Source organism: Haliotis asinina, chromosome 7 (assembly GCF_037392515.1).
Source record: "Haliotis asinina isolate JCU_RB_2024 chromosome 7, JCU_Hal_asi_v2, whole genome shotgun sequence".
In the NCBI taxonomy this organism is placed as follows: domain Eukaryota; kingdom Metazoa; phylum Mollusca; class Gastropoda; order Lepetellida; family Haliotidae; genus Haliotis; species Haliotis asinina.
Window position 1 is genome coordinate 10,633,453 of NC_090286.1, and position 17,451 is coordinate 10,650,903.

A 17,451-nucleotide genomic window follows, 5' to 3' on the forward strand; every position below is an offset into this window, starting at 1 on the left:
ATCTAAACAGCTGGGAGGGATGGTGTAAATGTGTGTGCGTGAGTGAGTGAGTGAGTAAAAGTTTTAAGTCGTGGCAAATAACAAGTTATAAATAAAGGTCCTTTTTACATGGACGAAACAGAATATATATGCTGTCTGAGGGTGAAACATCTGTCACCTTTCTCCACTGGCAAAATGAGCAGATGTATGTGTGAGAATTATGGTTGTTACCTTTCAACCAGTTTTCACGCACAGTTGAAATAATAGTCTACTGGTTAAACATCAGGAAAGTCAAGTACAAGTCAAAAGATGTTTAATGTACAAGAGGCCTCCAGCTCGTGTATATTGGAGTTGAACATATGAATCATTATACATTTGGTGCAATATGTCGTAATTAGTGATTTAAACAGTCCATTTGAAAATTTGGAAAATCAAGTGATACCATCTATCCCACAGACTTTGTTCCTTCTTTACGGATGTAACTGATTTACGCAGTAGTAACTGAGACTGCATTTGAAATCTAACCATTGCTATATTTGAGTATTTGCGAAACCAACAAACTAAAACAGCTCTCTGATAAATCACTACCAAGGTATTACAGTGTTAGTGCATACTAGTGTGGCATTACATATTCCAGTTTAAGAAGGATAAGAAGGATCTCCATACATCTGCCGGTCTTCGTGTAATGTCAGGCGGGAGGCAAGTGTTAGCTCACTCACAATATGATTACAGAAATAGTTGAAGAAGATCACCGAGCTTGAGGATCCAGTTTACACAACTTAACATTGTTAACCTGAAAATGCCAGAAGATCATTTAATGTAACATGAAACGATCTGTCACCTGATCGAATGACAGACCAAACGATCTATTGTCTGGGAGTGAGTGAGTTAATATTTAACGTCACATCGGCAATATTGCAGCCATATCGTGACGAGAACAATTAATAATATACATCATAGAGAATGGTAAAAACCTGTCAACGAAGGGCAGTAAAACAACTAGACTATCACAGACAGATATGTAAAACTAGTAATTAAATCTAAAACCGTTTAACTCGAGAGGACGATACAATATAAAAACGGGCTATAGATCGCCATCAACTGAAGGTAGATCACCATACCAGGCTCCATGGGGACTTACAGTACTTTTGCTACCTGCATGGACCCTAGCTGGATTTACATCATCCCTTCAGCCGATGGCGATTGTACGAATGTATAGCCAAGACTTTAAAAGAACAAATACACTACGTTTAAAATCGGGTGAGCAAAAATTAAACTGAGAAAAGTTTTGGGACTTACGTACCCTCTCAAGAGGACAATATTTTTACGATACTTTAACCCCCTTTGAGGATACAGCCACTAACAAGACCAGCTGCTAATTTATACTACCAATCATTAAAATACATCTATTTACTACACATTAATCAAAATTCAATCATGAAATCAATTTCTTTTAAAAAACCAAGAATTAAATAAGAACTAACGCTGTTAAAACGATCCTTAACAGTTTTGACATTGAAATATTTATCCCTTGTGATTGAGAATTCAACACAGTCAAGCAAGATATGCTTGACTGTGACTCTCTCATTACAACTGATACAAAACGGAGGATCCTCACCTTTTAAAAGGTATGCATGAGGTATGGCCCATACGACATCGTCGTAAAATAACCTCTTATAATCTGGACTGACAGCCCAAGTAGGTGTAACCAATATACGGTTTTATTTCGTCTAATTTATTTATACCTACTTGGGTGTCCCATTTCGTCTGCATCATATCGTGGATATAGGATCTAATGGTAGCTTTATAATCGGTGTATGGAATAAGAAGTGATGTCACAGATTTGTTGAGTGCTGCCTTAGCAGCAAGATCGGCCATTGTGTTCCCAGAAATGCCTACATGGCTTGGTAACCAACCGAAGACGATGTCGTATTGGCCAGTAGCAAGATCATTATACAATTCAATAAAATCAATTAAAAGTGGATGCTTATAAGAATATTTTTAATATCCTTAAGACAAGAAAGAGAGTCGGAATAGATTATATACTATTTATGTTTAGGGTGCCTTTGAAAATATTTAAGAGCTGTTAATATGGAAATAGCTTCAACTGTGAAAATAGAACTGTTGTCTGCTAATCTAGAAGATGTTGTTCTGGATCCAATGACAGTGGCACAAGCCACTGCGCCACCGTCCTTGGACCCATCTGTAAATAAGGATTTATAATTGCTATATTTATGTTTTAATTGATTATATTCTTGTTTATATTGTAGTTCTTTCGTTTCTGACTTTTTAAAGGTTGTCAATAATAGGTCTACTTGGGGCCTATCCAACTGCCAATGAGGAGAAGAGAGAAGACGGAAAGGGGCTATATTGTCCAGATCAATGCTGGCAGCAGAAATAAGTGGTTTTATTCTGAAACCAAGAGGCGGAACAAGAGAAGATTTCTTATTGTATAAATCCTCATACAGAGGATTGAACACACAGTTATATGCAGGGTTCGATTGATTTGAATATAGTTTTGTTACATACTGTAAAGCTAATTTTATACGTCGCTGCTAAAGTGAAGGTTCATCAGCCTCGACATACGGGCTGTCAACTTTAATGGGCGTGCCATCTACACACAGTTCTGGGTCCTTATGTGGCTTATATTTTTACAAATATGCATACAATTAGTTTTGGATTTAAAGCCATTTTCAAGACACCGTTTATTTATTATTGTTTAATGATTGTAATGATCCGACGGGGTAGAACCCACTTCAAATTGTCTGTCTTTTAAAGAGTTTGCTATGAATTCAGGCCAACGAAATCTGTCAAAATGCCGTATTTCCAGGTTGTGTCATATGCTTTTTCGAGATCAAAAAAAGATAGACACAGCATGTTGTTTATTAATCAGCGCGTTTTTCACAAATGATTCCAATCGTACTAGGTGATCGACAGTACTTCTGTTTTACAGACACCACACTGTATATCTGTGATACGATTATTTGTTTCCAAATACGAAACAAGTCGATTATTCATCATGCCTTCCATGGTCTTGCAAACACAGCTAGTTAATGGAATCGGACGATAATTGGATGGATCCGAATGATCACGTCAAGGTTTAGATATTGGTACTATTATAGCGTCACCCCATAAAGACGGAAATTTCCTGGAAGTCCAAATATCATCAAATATAGATAAGAGCGTCTCTAAACAGGATTTTGGTAAGTGCTCCAGGAGTTCATAATGTATGTTATCAGCTTTGAGTCACAAAGGAAGTGATGTTGACAAGAATATTCAACTTCAGCGTCCAACTTACAAGAGTAAGATCATAGTACATCAGTACAATTACTCACAATGCTGGTCTTCTTCCAAGTGACAAGAGTTAGCTCCCTTTATATACCTCAAAATATTCTGTCCTTCTTGGACTGTGCACTTTCACAGAGAGTGAGCGAGTACAAAATGAACATTTTGAGCACTCTTACCCAATAAATATGAGTACCACGTAGCGTTGGAATCTAACGACGTTCATTCCGCAGTCAGATTACAGTGAACAATCTCCCCATTTTCCAACAGGATGATGTCACACCACATGCCATTATACTGTCCTTGTTTTAACTTGCAGTGGGAAGGAGATAATGTACCTTTGTAGATGGGTTGCCCGTGACTAAGGACAAGTCTAGAAGGAGAAACGACACGGATTAGAATCTGAAGCTGGAGTTTATTAAACCTTCAAGCAAGCAAATTATGACAATTTTATGCACATGTTTGTTCAAACGCGGTGACGACTAGAGACACTGCTGGTGACGCGGATACACTATGCTTAACATAATAACAGTGTTGATGTGATACAAATTAATAAACCCGTTAAATAATTCTAAGTGCGTTTTACATCGAACCTACTATATTTGATAATAGTCGTGTTTTCTTCTTCTGCGCAGTGACATTTTGATAGCATCTACGACTTGTCTCCATCACTTGTTTCAATCATCAATTGCTGAAATATATCAGATGCAGTTCTACCGCGTGCTTATTTCGTTCAATGCTATTTACGTGTATGGTCAAAGGTTATAACTGTCTCTTCAGTTGAATACAGGACCCAGACAGATCATTTAAGAACAACGGAACAAACATCTATTTTTACTTATCCATCAGTTCTTCGCACTTTATTTCTTTATTGATTTCTGAGTGTCAAATTGTGACCTTAGAACTTCGATAAGACCTGATTATAATGGATACCTCTGAGATTATTGGCAGTACAATACATACAATCTGTCTCAAATTATATTATTTTCATACACTTGGTTCTGAATGACATCGTACGGTGATTTCTCCTCTCTTTCCCTGCTGACATCATTCAGTTCAGTATAGTCTGGGTTTTCCGATCCAGGAGTTGGCGTATGAGCAGGAATTTCCTCAATATAACCTTTCTTTCTTCCTTCTTTTGGGTCTGGTCCATTTGAGGAAATCCATTTCAGCCTGCAACATAAACGTATGGTGGAAATGTTACAGATGTTGGTCTTATCAAGCAGCTGTATCAATCTTTTAATCATGAAACATGTTATAGAAGGTTACCTTCCACGTTTCAGCAGGCACATGAACAACCCAACAACAAGCAGCAGCATGACCGCCATTCCTACAGCCCCTCCAATGACGCCAATTTTGACAACAGAGTCTACAATGATAAGAAATACATTCATTTACCTCGATACTTTGCATATGTCATGATATAAAGTCTGCAGGTGACAATGTATATGATATATAGCATTGTCAACATAAACCGTATTTAATCATATCTATAGATAATTTTAACAGCATACACACTTGGTGATAAGATAATGATTTGCATTTTTTCTCATTTCAAACATATAAAAGCCAGAATATTGAGTAATCCTCAAACCTCTGACATCTACATCACATCGGTCACCAGTGAAGCCATCCAAACATTCTCCTGGACAACGTCCATCTTCAACATTACACGTGACGTCACAGTATCCACAACGACTGCAGTCAGGCCCATAAGTTCCAGGCTTGCATCCTGGAGGTAGGCAGTTCAGGTATTAAGTAATCAGATGGTACTAGAACATGTTTTAATTATGACACGTCATATCAAGTATCTTAGACTAGAGCGTGGAGCATATTTTATGTTTCACTAATGCAAGGATGTTTTGCATCAAATTATAACTAGAATATTTTTCACTGAACATAATGTGTATTTAATTATTTGAGGAATGATAGGTGAAACTACTTATCGTGAGTTGTCAGTGTTATGTGGATAGCTACTGAGCTACGAGTAATTGTGTTACATATTTCATTTTTGACTATTTCAAGGATTCCGATTTTGCAAAGCGACTGCCACATCCTGAACATACAAAAACTACACGTATGGTTCACACAGTGGAACATGCACGTGTTTGTCAGTACTGTGCATACTGAAAAAGCGTTTTAGTTGGAGGGTTTCAGCCAATTGCCATGTCTTGGAAAACTTTGCATTTAACCTGTTATACATGTCTGTGAGATTCCGTCTGTGAAATAGGCTTCACTGCCGTCCGTCCACCTCATATATCTAGTTCATTGCAAACGTTGAAGGCAACGTAGAAAACCGAGACTCGTCCATAACTTTCATGCAGGTTAATTCTGTAATGGACCTTACAGCAGGTAACTCCTGATCACTGTTTCCGATATATAGTGAACAATATACCACCCAGGTACGTATCTGAAAATGGCTGCCCTTCACTGTGGGTACGTACAGTATGGCCATGGCATATATTCTCATCTGGTTGCCGTGTCATCGAAAATGTTGCCGCACGCATTTGGCGCAAATCATGTAACAATATGGTGCAGACCTTTGTATCTGCTACCTTACAGATGTGGCATGAGTCGTTGATCATCGTTTAGAGATAGCGCTATGGGACAAGTTGTTTGCCCATATCACTCCTCTTCAGCAAGTCGTTGTATGACATAGCACTTTGGACAGTTCTGTTCTTTTTCTGTACCCAGTACATTTAGTACTTGATGGCACAAGTTTTATCACACAAATAATTATGGTTAGTGGCGGCTTTCATTTAAGTGCACTAATGCACGTCGTTCTAAGGGTATAAACGAACGAGGTTAGGTTCGTGATACATTACTCTGAGTACAGTCTCCTCCGATCCATCCTTCCCAACATCCTGTGGGGCAGGTTCCTGACTCGTGATCACAGGTGGTCGGAGGAGTTTTACACTGACGTGAATCACAAGACTTGCTGCAGTTAGAACCGTACGTTCCGCTTGGACAAGCTAAGAGTACAAGAAAGTACAAAACCATGACGTGTATTCTTACACACAGAAGAGGTTTATGTGACCGATTAGTGAGTGAATAAGAATTTATAGGCATATGTACAGTGTTTCAGTCATATCGCGACAGTGGAAAGTGTATATTTGCAAATTTATGAATGCAAATGTGAGGAAATGTGAATGTGAATAACAGCAAATAAAACATTAATATACTTAGATCTACCTGTTGTTTGCCCAGAACAGTAGAACAACTACAGTCGGATTGGGAATGAGTGAGTTAAGATTTATAAGTCACAAGGCAGATCACCATACTAGGGACCATGGGGACTTAATTACATGTATGGACCCAACTGGGCAGTCCGACTGGGTTCAAATGAGAGTGATGGATAATTAAATAACACGCCACAGTTGTGTGATGAATAATTAAATAACACGCCACAGTTGTACGGAATGTTCCAAACATCAAAATCTAATCCAGTGTACACATCTATATATATATATATATATATATATATATATATATATATATATATATATATATATATATATATATATATATATATATATATATATATATATATATATATATCAAAGTATAAACCACGCCGTAATACAATTTTAGATATATATATATATATATATATATATATATATATATATATATATATATATATATATATATATATATATATATATATATATATATATATATATATATATATATATATCAAAGTATAAACCACGCCGTAATACAATTCCCACATTAATCTTATCAAGTTGATGTGGGATCTTGTCACAGCACAACGTTGAGACTGAAACACTTGTACATGAATACCGACACCTAGAAATGATGTGTGGCCACGGCGGAGGTCGAGGTCAACCGGAGATACTGTTTATGTTATGGCCTGCATCCAGTTACCGTTCCTTCCACATCAGTGACAGTATCTTAAACATCTTTTTAAATGATTAATCAATTAATGATCAGTAAAACGTCACCTTTCAAGTTTCAAGACCATGTGGCTAATTTATGTTGTGTACATATATCCCTATTTCGAATTATTTAGTCATTGAACTTAAGTAGGTCACTTGACCCAAGACAGACTGTAGTTTACAGCATAAGTACACTTAAAACTAGCATGCAGCCTTAAAACACTATTTCTCACATCGCCAATATCTCATCCATGACTTACGTACTCCATTACAGACCACATTACCTGTAGTACAGTCTGTCCCCATCCATCCGGCCTCACATTCACTATGTGGACAGGCTCCACTCATGTGGTCACATGCGCTGGAAGACATCTTACAGTGTCGAGACCTGCAGTTTCTGGTACAGTTGGCACCGTATGTTCCAAAAGCACACACTGGGGAGGATATAGTATAATCCAAAAGAAGTCAACTCACGGATAACTCATGACTGAAATCTATTATCATCCCTGTAACAGTTTGTTTGAGCAAAAATCCCCCAGTGATTTGCACTCTAACCCAAAAGCAGTAATCGTAAATGACACAAACAACGCCAAATTAAAGAGGAAAAAACATACCGACTTTTCATAAGTCTAGAAAATACAAAAAGAAACATGTTTAACAAACCATTGTTCTTTTCAGAAAGTATATGACGATTTGTGACATAGGTGTGGAGATAGCTCATGTAACAGGCAGGTAAGCGAGAGGCACGTGCAATGTTTATTTTGTCAGTGAGGGATGGTATGAAAACCAATCACACTGTGCTTCTCAATCGGACATGGACTCACTGCGGAATGCAGTCGTATAATGACAGGACTGACAGAGATCTCTTGTAAACCACTTCGGAGTCAGTGCTGATGCTCCACAACATTTTAAACTTATTTTTGCTGTGCGTTTTGTGAATTTTTAGCCATGGATTTGTGGACTAGATTGGACATGACGTATGCCATTTTAACGTTGCGGTATTCCACGCAATGTCTTGATGATACCCCAGATCAGTGAAATCGGGTTCAAATCGCACTCAATATTATATGATCGTAATATTATCAGATACTGGTCAATATTATATGACATTATCATACGGAGCATTGTCCATGACAATGACGTTCTTTGTTGGTAAAGCCGGTACAAATTATCATCTCTGTTGTCTTAGGTTTTAGCCTTGAACACAACAGATCACCCAGGTAAAAATTTACAACCTACAGAAAGCACAATGAATCGATTTCCTTTCCTTAAAGGCGGTCTTCTGGAACATGTCTCGTCAGTGATATTATTGTATTCATCCAAGTCTTATCAAGAATAACAAACTCAAACACTCCTTTGCACGTTTGACATATGGTGCGAAAATAAGTTTTTCTCGTTCCTACAATATCTGATCTGTCACACAAGAACAAGTCTTACTTTGATGCACCAAACTCTGCACTTATAGAGCAATTTCCAAAGTTGGTACTTAGATATGGAGAAGATAATTTTCCAAAACTTAAACGTCCAGGACACAGAACAGTATCAACCGTATGATTAACGCTGGATCAACTCTGGATACAACACCATTCTTCTGGAATACCCTTATCACATTATGTCTACAAAACCTAAGTTTGTCACAGTTTCAAAACAGTACTTGACACTTACAAGTGTACAAATAATTGTGTTGTGAAGACATTCTGTGGGCAGGAAATCTGATTTTTTCCACTGAATTATTTGAGTCAAAATGGGCTAGAATGCATAGTCACGGTGAGTCCTAGTTTCTCCAAAACTGAAGTCGATAAACGACGACAGCATCATTATGACGTCAATAAACGGCATTTATTACATGTTATAAATGTTTGTCATCTATCTTTAGGGGACGCTACTGAGTGAAAATAATAAAGTCACACATGTCAAACGTTGTTGAAACTATGCAATTTAACATTATAGAGACAATAAAAAGTGCATCAGCGAAAGGTTGTTTGTCAGAAGCAGGGCAAAGAAGAGTTTAACATTTTGATTTTCGCCTTCAGTGATCTTTAGATAGTCTGGATAATTTACATGTCCCATCATGTGTTGTGTGATGTCATTCTACAAAGTCATATACATGGCGGGTGCTGTCAATGGGGCAGAAAAAAACAACCAACGCCTATAATCTTTTTGGCGAATACCTGTTTTTGTAACCTATATGCAGTGGTAACTGCATATAATATTATAAGGCCTGCTGTTTTCTTTACATCACATGGAATCAGTTTAGTATTTCTGGGTATTCTTTGCCACGGACAGATTACAATTAAAAAATACTAATCTCCTACTTGAGTGCATTGAAAGTAAAACAGTATCAATAGTTGGTTTAATGTTTTGTTAATGTCTTAATTGAGAACATTGTCAAAATATGTTTTTGATGTGACGTAAGCTCCATTCATAACCGGCACTGTAAAAGTCGATACAGCTATTTTCTCTTTCGCAAATGAAAGCTGATTGGTCAAGTCAAACTCGGGAAATGTCCTGAGACACAAGCATCACCTTATTTATATTATAAGTCACTCACTCCATAATGATGGTCGGCTGCAAATATTCTCTCGGTAGGGTGAAAGACTAGCTCCGAACGGCGTCCAATAAGTGCATCATTTTGGAGGAGGTGGTGTGATGGTATGTTGAGGAATTTGTGGAAATCAACGGCAGTAATACGTGAAAACGTGAACGTTCAGAGATACAGAGATTGCATTTCTCTGTACGTGGCACTACCATCTCATCGTTAGCAGCAACAGGCAACTCTTCCGCAGCACTCTCACACGACTTAAATCCCATAGAGAACTTGTCGGATCACCTGAATCGCTAGGTGAGAAGATGACCCCGAGCCCCAGCGAACCGACAAGAACGCGCAGACGCCCTGAGGAACGAGTGGAACAGGATTCCAAATGACGTCATTTGACACCTGACGACATTGTTGAGACAGCGAGTAAGGGTGTGCATTGCTGCTAGAGGTGGTCACCCTCGGCATATATCATTGTTTCAACGAGGCAATTACATCTTCGCGGGTATTGTCACTTTGAACACTGATGCATTGTCACATAGGTATTGTTTATCGTCGCATCTGGTACGCTGGTCTTTTCGGGCATGTTGATGAATTCAAATTATGGCTCACACTTCTTACATTGTTATTATTGTATGTATGTAGTATATGTCCGGTTTCGTCTCTATTCCCCTTCAACCCATGTCGCATACAAAAACAATGTACGCTTATTGGGATTAGAGAATGCACCCCAATAGAGGTACTGGTAATAGGCTTTAAACAGGGAAAACGACATCATTTAAAGAAAGTCTATATTAAATTATTTAACGATTGTGTTTAATTTTATTCAACTAAGATAATTCTGGTAGCGAAACAAAAATATCAGATCCGTTGATCACGTTAAGTGCTTATTACTTGGAATAAACATGAAACTACCACTCACGCAGCAGTATCATTACTTATGCTCTCTAATTTTGTTAAATGAAGATACTTCTGGTAGTGAAATAAAAATATTCTGCCAGAAATTTCTGCAGAAATGCATTTTCAGAGCCAGTTTGTGAGCTTATTAACACGTGCACACACTGGCAAATGAACTTTTCGTGTTCATGTTCATCCCCTCGAGATGTTTCCGATGATATAAAATATGTCTTTGTAACGTCTTTGTCTTTGTGTCAAGTTAGGACTCGAGGGCCATTCCTAAGTTGTTCCACCCGGCCTTCCAGCAACTGCTTGTAATAAATTATCAAATTTATGCTGCTAAGTTCCAGAATATAAAGCTAGATAGAAAGATAGATAAACGGATAGAAAAACAGACAGGAAGACAGACAGACAGACAAGTAGTTTCTCAAATGATAACACTGTAACAAACACACACACACACACTCACACATATATACACATGTATACATATGCAACACATAAACTGATATCTAGGTCACATATTCATGAAATTATGCCCGGTAATAAGTTTAAATGTAGAATGACAATGGAAAAGTAACACCTTTTGGAAATTGAATTCGACTATTCAGCAAAATATGCAATTGCCATAAAGGTCGGAGAAGTTTTGGAATTAACACTTTATAACCTCATGTAGACTGTAACAATTATTTGATACTAGTCATAAATGTCCCTCACATTACCTGTAGTACAGTTTGTCCCCATATATCCGGCCTCACATCCATGCCCTGAACAGGCTCCACTGATGTGGTTACATGTGGTGGAAGACATCTTACAGTGTGGAGAACTGCAGTTTCCGGCACAGTTGGCACCGTATGTTCCAGAGCCACATGCTGAATACGATATGGAAAAAAGCCCATAACACTATGTGAAAGTCTATATACTGATAAACGTTACAACAATAAACCTAGGTCAAAGTCGATTATCATACATGTTCATAAAATCAGTATCAAATGATATAAGAATTGTCACAAGGAATTACCAGCATCTGTTTCTATGAAATTTCTAAGATGCTTCGGTGAGAGATCAAAGGCACCGACAATACTTTATCAGACGATAGAGTCCACTTTTTTGCATTACGTCACAATGTGTTGGCGGCACTGCGCCATTCCAGCCCGACCCATCATAATCGAACGTAACCTTAGTAACCGGATGCTAGCCTTACTCAAAATAAAGATGGGGTTTCCGCATCGGCTAGGCACACTCTCGAATCAGTCCCCCGACAGTGAGTGAGTTAGTATTTAACGTCACATCGGCAATATTTCAGCCATATCGTACCATATCAGCCATAGAATATATATATTCATAATGGAATATATCTATTTCATAAAGGCCTGTCGTTAAAGAACAGTAACACAACTAGAATATCACAGTTGCAATTTAAAACTAGTGTGGAAAGTTAAAACTAATATCACTATTTGGACAAGACAATATGAAATACGAGCTATATATCACCAACAACTGAAGGTGGATCACCATACTAGGGACCATTGGGACGTACAGTACATTTGCTTCCTGCATGGACCCTAGCTGGATTTACATCATCCCTTCAGCCGTTAGCAATTTCGTCATTTCTAGCCATATATTAAAAAGGAAGGATTAAAAACAGTGGAACGTTTGGATGTACTTTGAATGTTTTGGATGTACCCTCTCAGGAGGACAATGATTTTAAAGTGCTTTAAACCCCTCGAGGATACAGCCACTAACACTCGAAGTTACTAATTCAAACGTCCAATCATAAAATATGTATCTATTTCAATCCATTTACCAAATCTAAATCTTTTGAGAATGCAATACTTAAACTAGAACTAACATTATTAAAACGATCCTTTCCTGGTTCGTGATTTAAAATAGTTATTAATTGTGATTGAATATTCAACACAGTTAAGCAAGACATGCTTGACGGTGATTCTTGCATCACACGGGATGTAGAACGGAGGATCGTCGCCCTTCAACAGGTATTCATGTGTATATCTAGTGTGGCCAATACGACATCGTCGCATGATGACTTCTTCAAATCTGGACTGTCAACCTAAGTAGACGTGACCGATATAAGGTTTTATTGCATGTAATTTGTTTATAAATACTTGGGTGTCCCACTTCTTCTGCATCAGATCACGGATGTAAGTTCTAATGCTAGCTTTGTAATCAGAGTATGGGAGAAAAAGTCCAGGCACAGATTTGTTGAGTGCTGCCTTAGCAGCAAGATCGGCCATCGTGTTACCAGAGATACCGACATGGCTGGGTAACCAACAAAAGACGACGTCGTATTGGCCAGTAGAAAGGTTAATATATAATTAAAAATTTCTATTAAAAGTGGATGTTTATCAGAAAGAGCTTTCTGGGGCTAAATATTTCCGCACGACATACAATGAGTCCGACAAGACTCATCATGGCATTGACATCCGTAAAAAGTCTAAACAGCCACGGATGTACGAGACAAAGGATGCGAACTGCCCCGTACAAAGCCTCTGTCTGTACCTTGATAAAAAAAATGAAATCTATCAAATACTTCTTTCCTTCAGCGTCCTTATCAAAGCCTACGCCGATCGTTGGTATTCCCAGCAATCCATGGAAGACAATACTCTAAAAACAATGATGTCAACAATCTCCAAAGCAGCGTGTTTATCACAAAAGTACACAAACTACTGTGTCCGCTCTACAGCACTTACAAGTTGCCCGAGGCCGAAGTTGGTGCACTGGGAATCATGTCAGTTACTGGTCACAGGAACAAACAGTCGTTAAAAAGGTTACATAACAACACCCTCAGTTGCTCAGCGAATGGTTTTCAGTAATATTCTACAGTCCAACAACACGCCTGCTTATGCACTGTCTCCGCCATTTTCTTCATATGATCACGTCGCTTCACGTCAGGTTACCTCGCCCCAGACCATTCGCGTCAGTTGTCACTGCAAACTGCAGTTTCATACAGTGCTACTAACTCGGTTAGCACTCATTTCATTGTGTACAGTTGCTCCAGTCAGCGAAATCTATCCGGTGGAAATATATCCATCAACATTTTCGACGGAAAGTACGCCTCAACTTGACTCGACACAGTCACATGTCAACATTCGTGGTATATCACGTGACATGTCATCTTGATCCAGATGTACTGATTAAAAATATGTTAGAACTAAAATTGCAACCATTCGGTTTACGAAAATTACAAATGCATTTGAAATATTAAAGAAAAGATATTTAACCTGAACGTAAACAATATTGAAACGTGTTCTCGATTGTTTCAACGGAAGAGTGTGTCTTAACATGGGGTGTCTGACACATCAATAGAACAGCCTGTAAGTAAGCCTAAGTAAGCGAGGACCATGCACGGTACATTTATGCCTTCCACAACATCATTCTTTTATTTTTTCTTTTGTGAATTGTATTGATCGTCGGTAAGTATTTGATATGGCATCTTAGAAATGAAATACAGTTCGCTCTACCACCAAGTATATTGTAATAAAGCACACTTTCTCCCTGAACTTTTATATAGGTGGTAAAGCGAACTGTATTTCTTAAGTGAGTGAGTTAATATTTAACGTCACATCGGCAATATCTCAGCCATATCGTGACGAGAACATTCAACAATGAAAAAGAGCATATATACATTATAAAAACCTGTCGACGAAGGACAGTAAAACAACTAGAATACCACAATTTCAATTAAAACTAGCATGGAAAGTTAAAACTAATAGCACTATTTAGACAATACAGTATAAAAACAGACTATGGATCGCCATAAACAGAAGGTAGATCACCACACTAGGAACCATGGGGACTTACAGTACCTTTGCTACCTACATAGTCCCTAGTTGGATTTACACTATCCCTTCAGCTGCTGGCGATTGTATGAAAAGTTAGCCGAAATTAAAATCACATGAATACTACGATTAAAATCGTGGTAGACTTAAATTTACTGTGAGTGTTGTGGACGTGCGTACCCTCTCAGGAGGACAATAATTTTACAATACTTCAACCCCCTTTGAGGGTACAGCCACCAACATTTCAAGTTACTAATCCAAACTACCAATCATTAAAATACATCTATTTACACAACATAACATTCAAAATTCCATCAAACAATCAATTTCTTTTAAAAAACCTATAATTAAAGATGAATTAACGCTAGTAAAAAGATCCTTCATTGTTTTAACTGTAAAATATTTATCCCTTGTGATGGAGAATTCAACACAGTCAGGCAGAATATGCTTGACCGTGACTCTCTCATCACAAGGGATACAAAACGGAGGATCCTCACCTTTTAACAGGTGCACATGAGTATATCTAGTATGGCCAATACGACATCGTCTTAAAATAACCTCTTCAAATCTGGACTGACAACCCAAGTAGGTGTAACCAATATACGGTTTTATTTCATGTAATTTATTGATACCTACTTGGGTGTCCCACTTCTTCTGCATCAGATCACGGATGTAAGTTCTAATGCTAGCTTTATAATCAGAGTATGGAATAAGAAGTGGTGTCACAGATTTGTTGAGTGCTGCCTTGGCAGCAAGATCGGCCATTGCGTTACCAGAAATGCCTACGTGGCTGGGTAACCAACAAAAGACGATGTCGTATTGGCCAGTGGCAAGCTTATTATACAATTCAATAATTTCAATTAAAAGTGGATGTTTGCAAGAGATATTTTTAATGGCCTGAAGACAAGAAAGAGAGTCGGAATATATTATATACTGTTTACGTTTAGGGTGTCTTTGAATATATTTAAGAGCTGTTAGTATGGCGTTAGCTTCTGCTGTAAAAATAGAACTCTTATCTGGTAATCTAGACGATATTGTTCTGGATCCAATGACAGTGGCACAAGCCACAGCGCCACCGTCCTTGGACCCATCTGTAAATAAGATTTATAATTGCTATATTTATGTTTCAGTTGATTATATTCTTGTTTATACTGTAATTCATTAGTTTCTGATTTTTTAAATGTCGTTAATGTTAGGTCAACTTGTGGCCTAACCAACTGCCAAGGAGGAGAAGAAAGAAGACGGGAAGGAGCTATTTTTTCCAGCTCAATGCTGGCAGCAGAAATAAGTGGTTTTATTCTTAAACCAAGAGGCGGAACAAGAGAAGACTTCTTATTGTATAAATCCTCATACAGGGGATTGAAAACACAGTTATATGCAGGGTTGGACTCATTTGAATATAGTTTTGTTTACATACTGTAAAGCTAATTTTATACGTCGCTGCTCAAAGAGATGGTTCACCAGCCTCGACATACAGGCTGTCAACAGGTGAAGTTCTAAAGGAGCCAAGACAAAATCTTAGACCTTGATGATGGACTGAATCTAATAGTTTTAAGTTGCTTCTGCAGGCTCCACCATAGACAATAGAGCCATAATCAAGTTTAGAACGAACGAGTGATCGATATAAATGGAGAAGGGTGGCTTGATCCCCTCCCCATTTTGAATTTGAAACCACTTTCAACAAGTCAAGAGCTTTCAGGCATTTAGTTTTAAGTGATTTAATATGTGGTAAAAACGTTAAGTGTGAATCAAAGATTAGACCCAAGAATTTGGCTTCCTTCACAACTTTAATGGGCGTCCCATCTAGAGACAGTTCAGGGTCTTTATGTGGTTTGTATTTACGACAAAAATGTATGCAGTTAGTTTTCGATTTAGAAAATTTAAAGCCGTTTTCAAGACACCATTTATTAATCCTGTTTAAACACAACTGCAATTGCCGTTCAATGGTATGCATATTTTTACCACGACAAGAAATATTAAAATCATCCACAAATAACGATCCATCAATTGAATCGTTTAAAACTTTAGATAAACTGTTCATCTTGATGCTAAAAAGAGTGACTGACAAAATACTGCCTTGTGGAACACCCTGATCCTGATTGTAATGATCAGACAGGGTAGAGCCCACGCGGACCTGGAATTGTCTGTTATTTAAAATCTTCGCAATAAATTGAGGCAAACGACCTCGCAAGCCGAAGTCATGTAAGTATCTTAAAATACCATATTTCCAGGTTGTGTCATATGCCTTCTCAAGATCAAAAAAGATAGACACAGCATATTGTTTATTAATCAGCGCGTTTTTAACAAATGATTCTAAACGCACTAAATGATCGACAGTACTTCTGTTTTTACGGAAACCACATTGTATATCTGTGATAAGGTTATTTGTTTCCAAGTACCAAACAAGTCGATTATTTATCATGCGTTCCATGGTCTTGCAAACACAGCTAGTTAATGAAATCGGACGATAATTGGATGGATCCGTATGATCACGTCCAGGTTTAGGTATGGGTACTACTATAGCATCACGCCATGAAGAAGGAAATTTCCCGGAAGTCCAAATATCATCAAAAATTGACAAGAGCGTCTCTAAACAGGATTCTGGTAAGTGCTTCAGGAGCTGATAATGGATGTTATCAGCTCCAGTAGCAGTGTCATGAGCTTGATCAAGAGCAGTATGGAGTTCATGAATAGAGAAAGTTTCATTATAATCTTCCCCATTATCAGAATTGAAATTAATAATTTTCTTTTCTTGTTGTTTTTGATACTGCTGAAATTTAGGTGTATAATTCGAAGAGGAAGAGTGTTTAGCGAGAGTTTCGCCCAGTCTATTCACAATATCTAATTTATCAGTAAGTAATTGATCTCCGTGTTTAAGATGATGGACAGCAGATTTAGTACCTTTACCTTTGATTTTCTGGACCATGTTCCATACCTTGGACTTGGGTGTCCGAGAATGTATTTTGGATACATGATTGTGCCAAGATTGGCGTTTGTTCTGCTTATAAGTACGCCGCGCTTTAGCATTTAAAATTTAAAATTTATTTAAATTATG

General features: G+C 37.8%; 1 protein-coding gene across 1 annotated transcript in view; it reads right to left on the reverse strand.

Annotated features, from left to right (window-relative positions):
- Nucleotides 1-3,659: 3,659 nt before the first annotated feature.
- The window catches only part of LOC137290340 (protein draper-like), a 28,796-nt gene continuing 15,004 nt past the window's right edge, over nt 3,660-17,451 (reverse strand). The window contains exons 6-11 of the mRNA XM_067821190.1: nt 11,319-11,468; nt 7,448-7,597; nt 6,090-6,236; nt 4,859-4,996; nt 4,534-4,633; nt 3,660-4,437 (exon numbers count right to left, since the gene is read on the reverse strand). Of these exons, the coding sequence (XP_067677291.1) occupies nt 4,236-4,437; nt 4,534-4,633; nt 4,859-4,996; nt 6,090-6,236; nt 7,448-7,597; nt 11,319-11,468 (887 nt within the window). The 3' untranslated portion in view covers nt 3,660-4,235. The remainder of the gene's footprint in view (nt 4,438-4,533; nt 4,634-4,858; nt 4,997-6,089; nt 6,237-7,447; nt 7,598-11,318; nt 11,469-17,451) is intronic.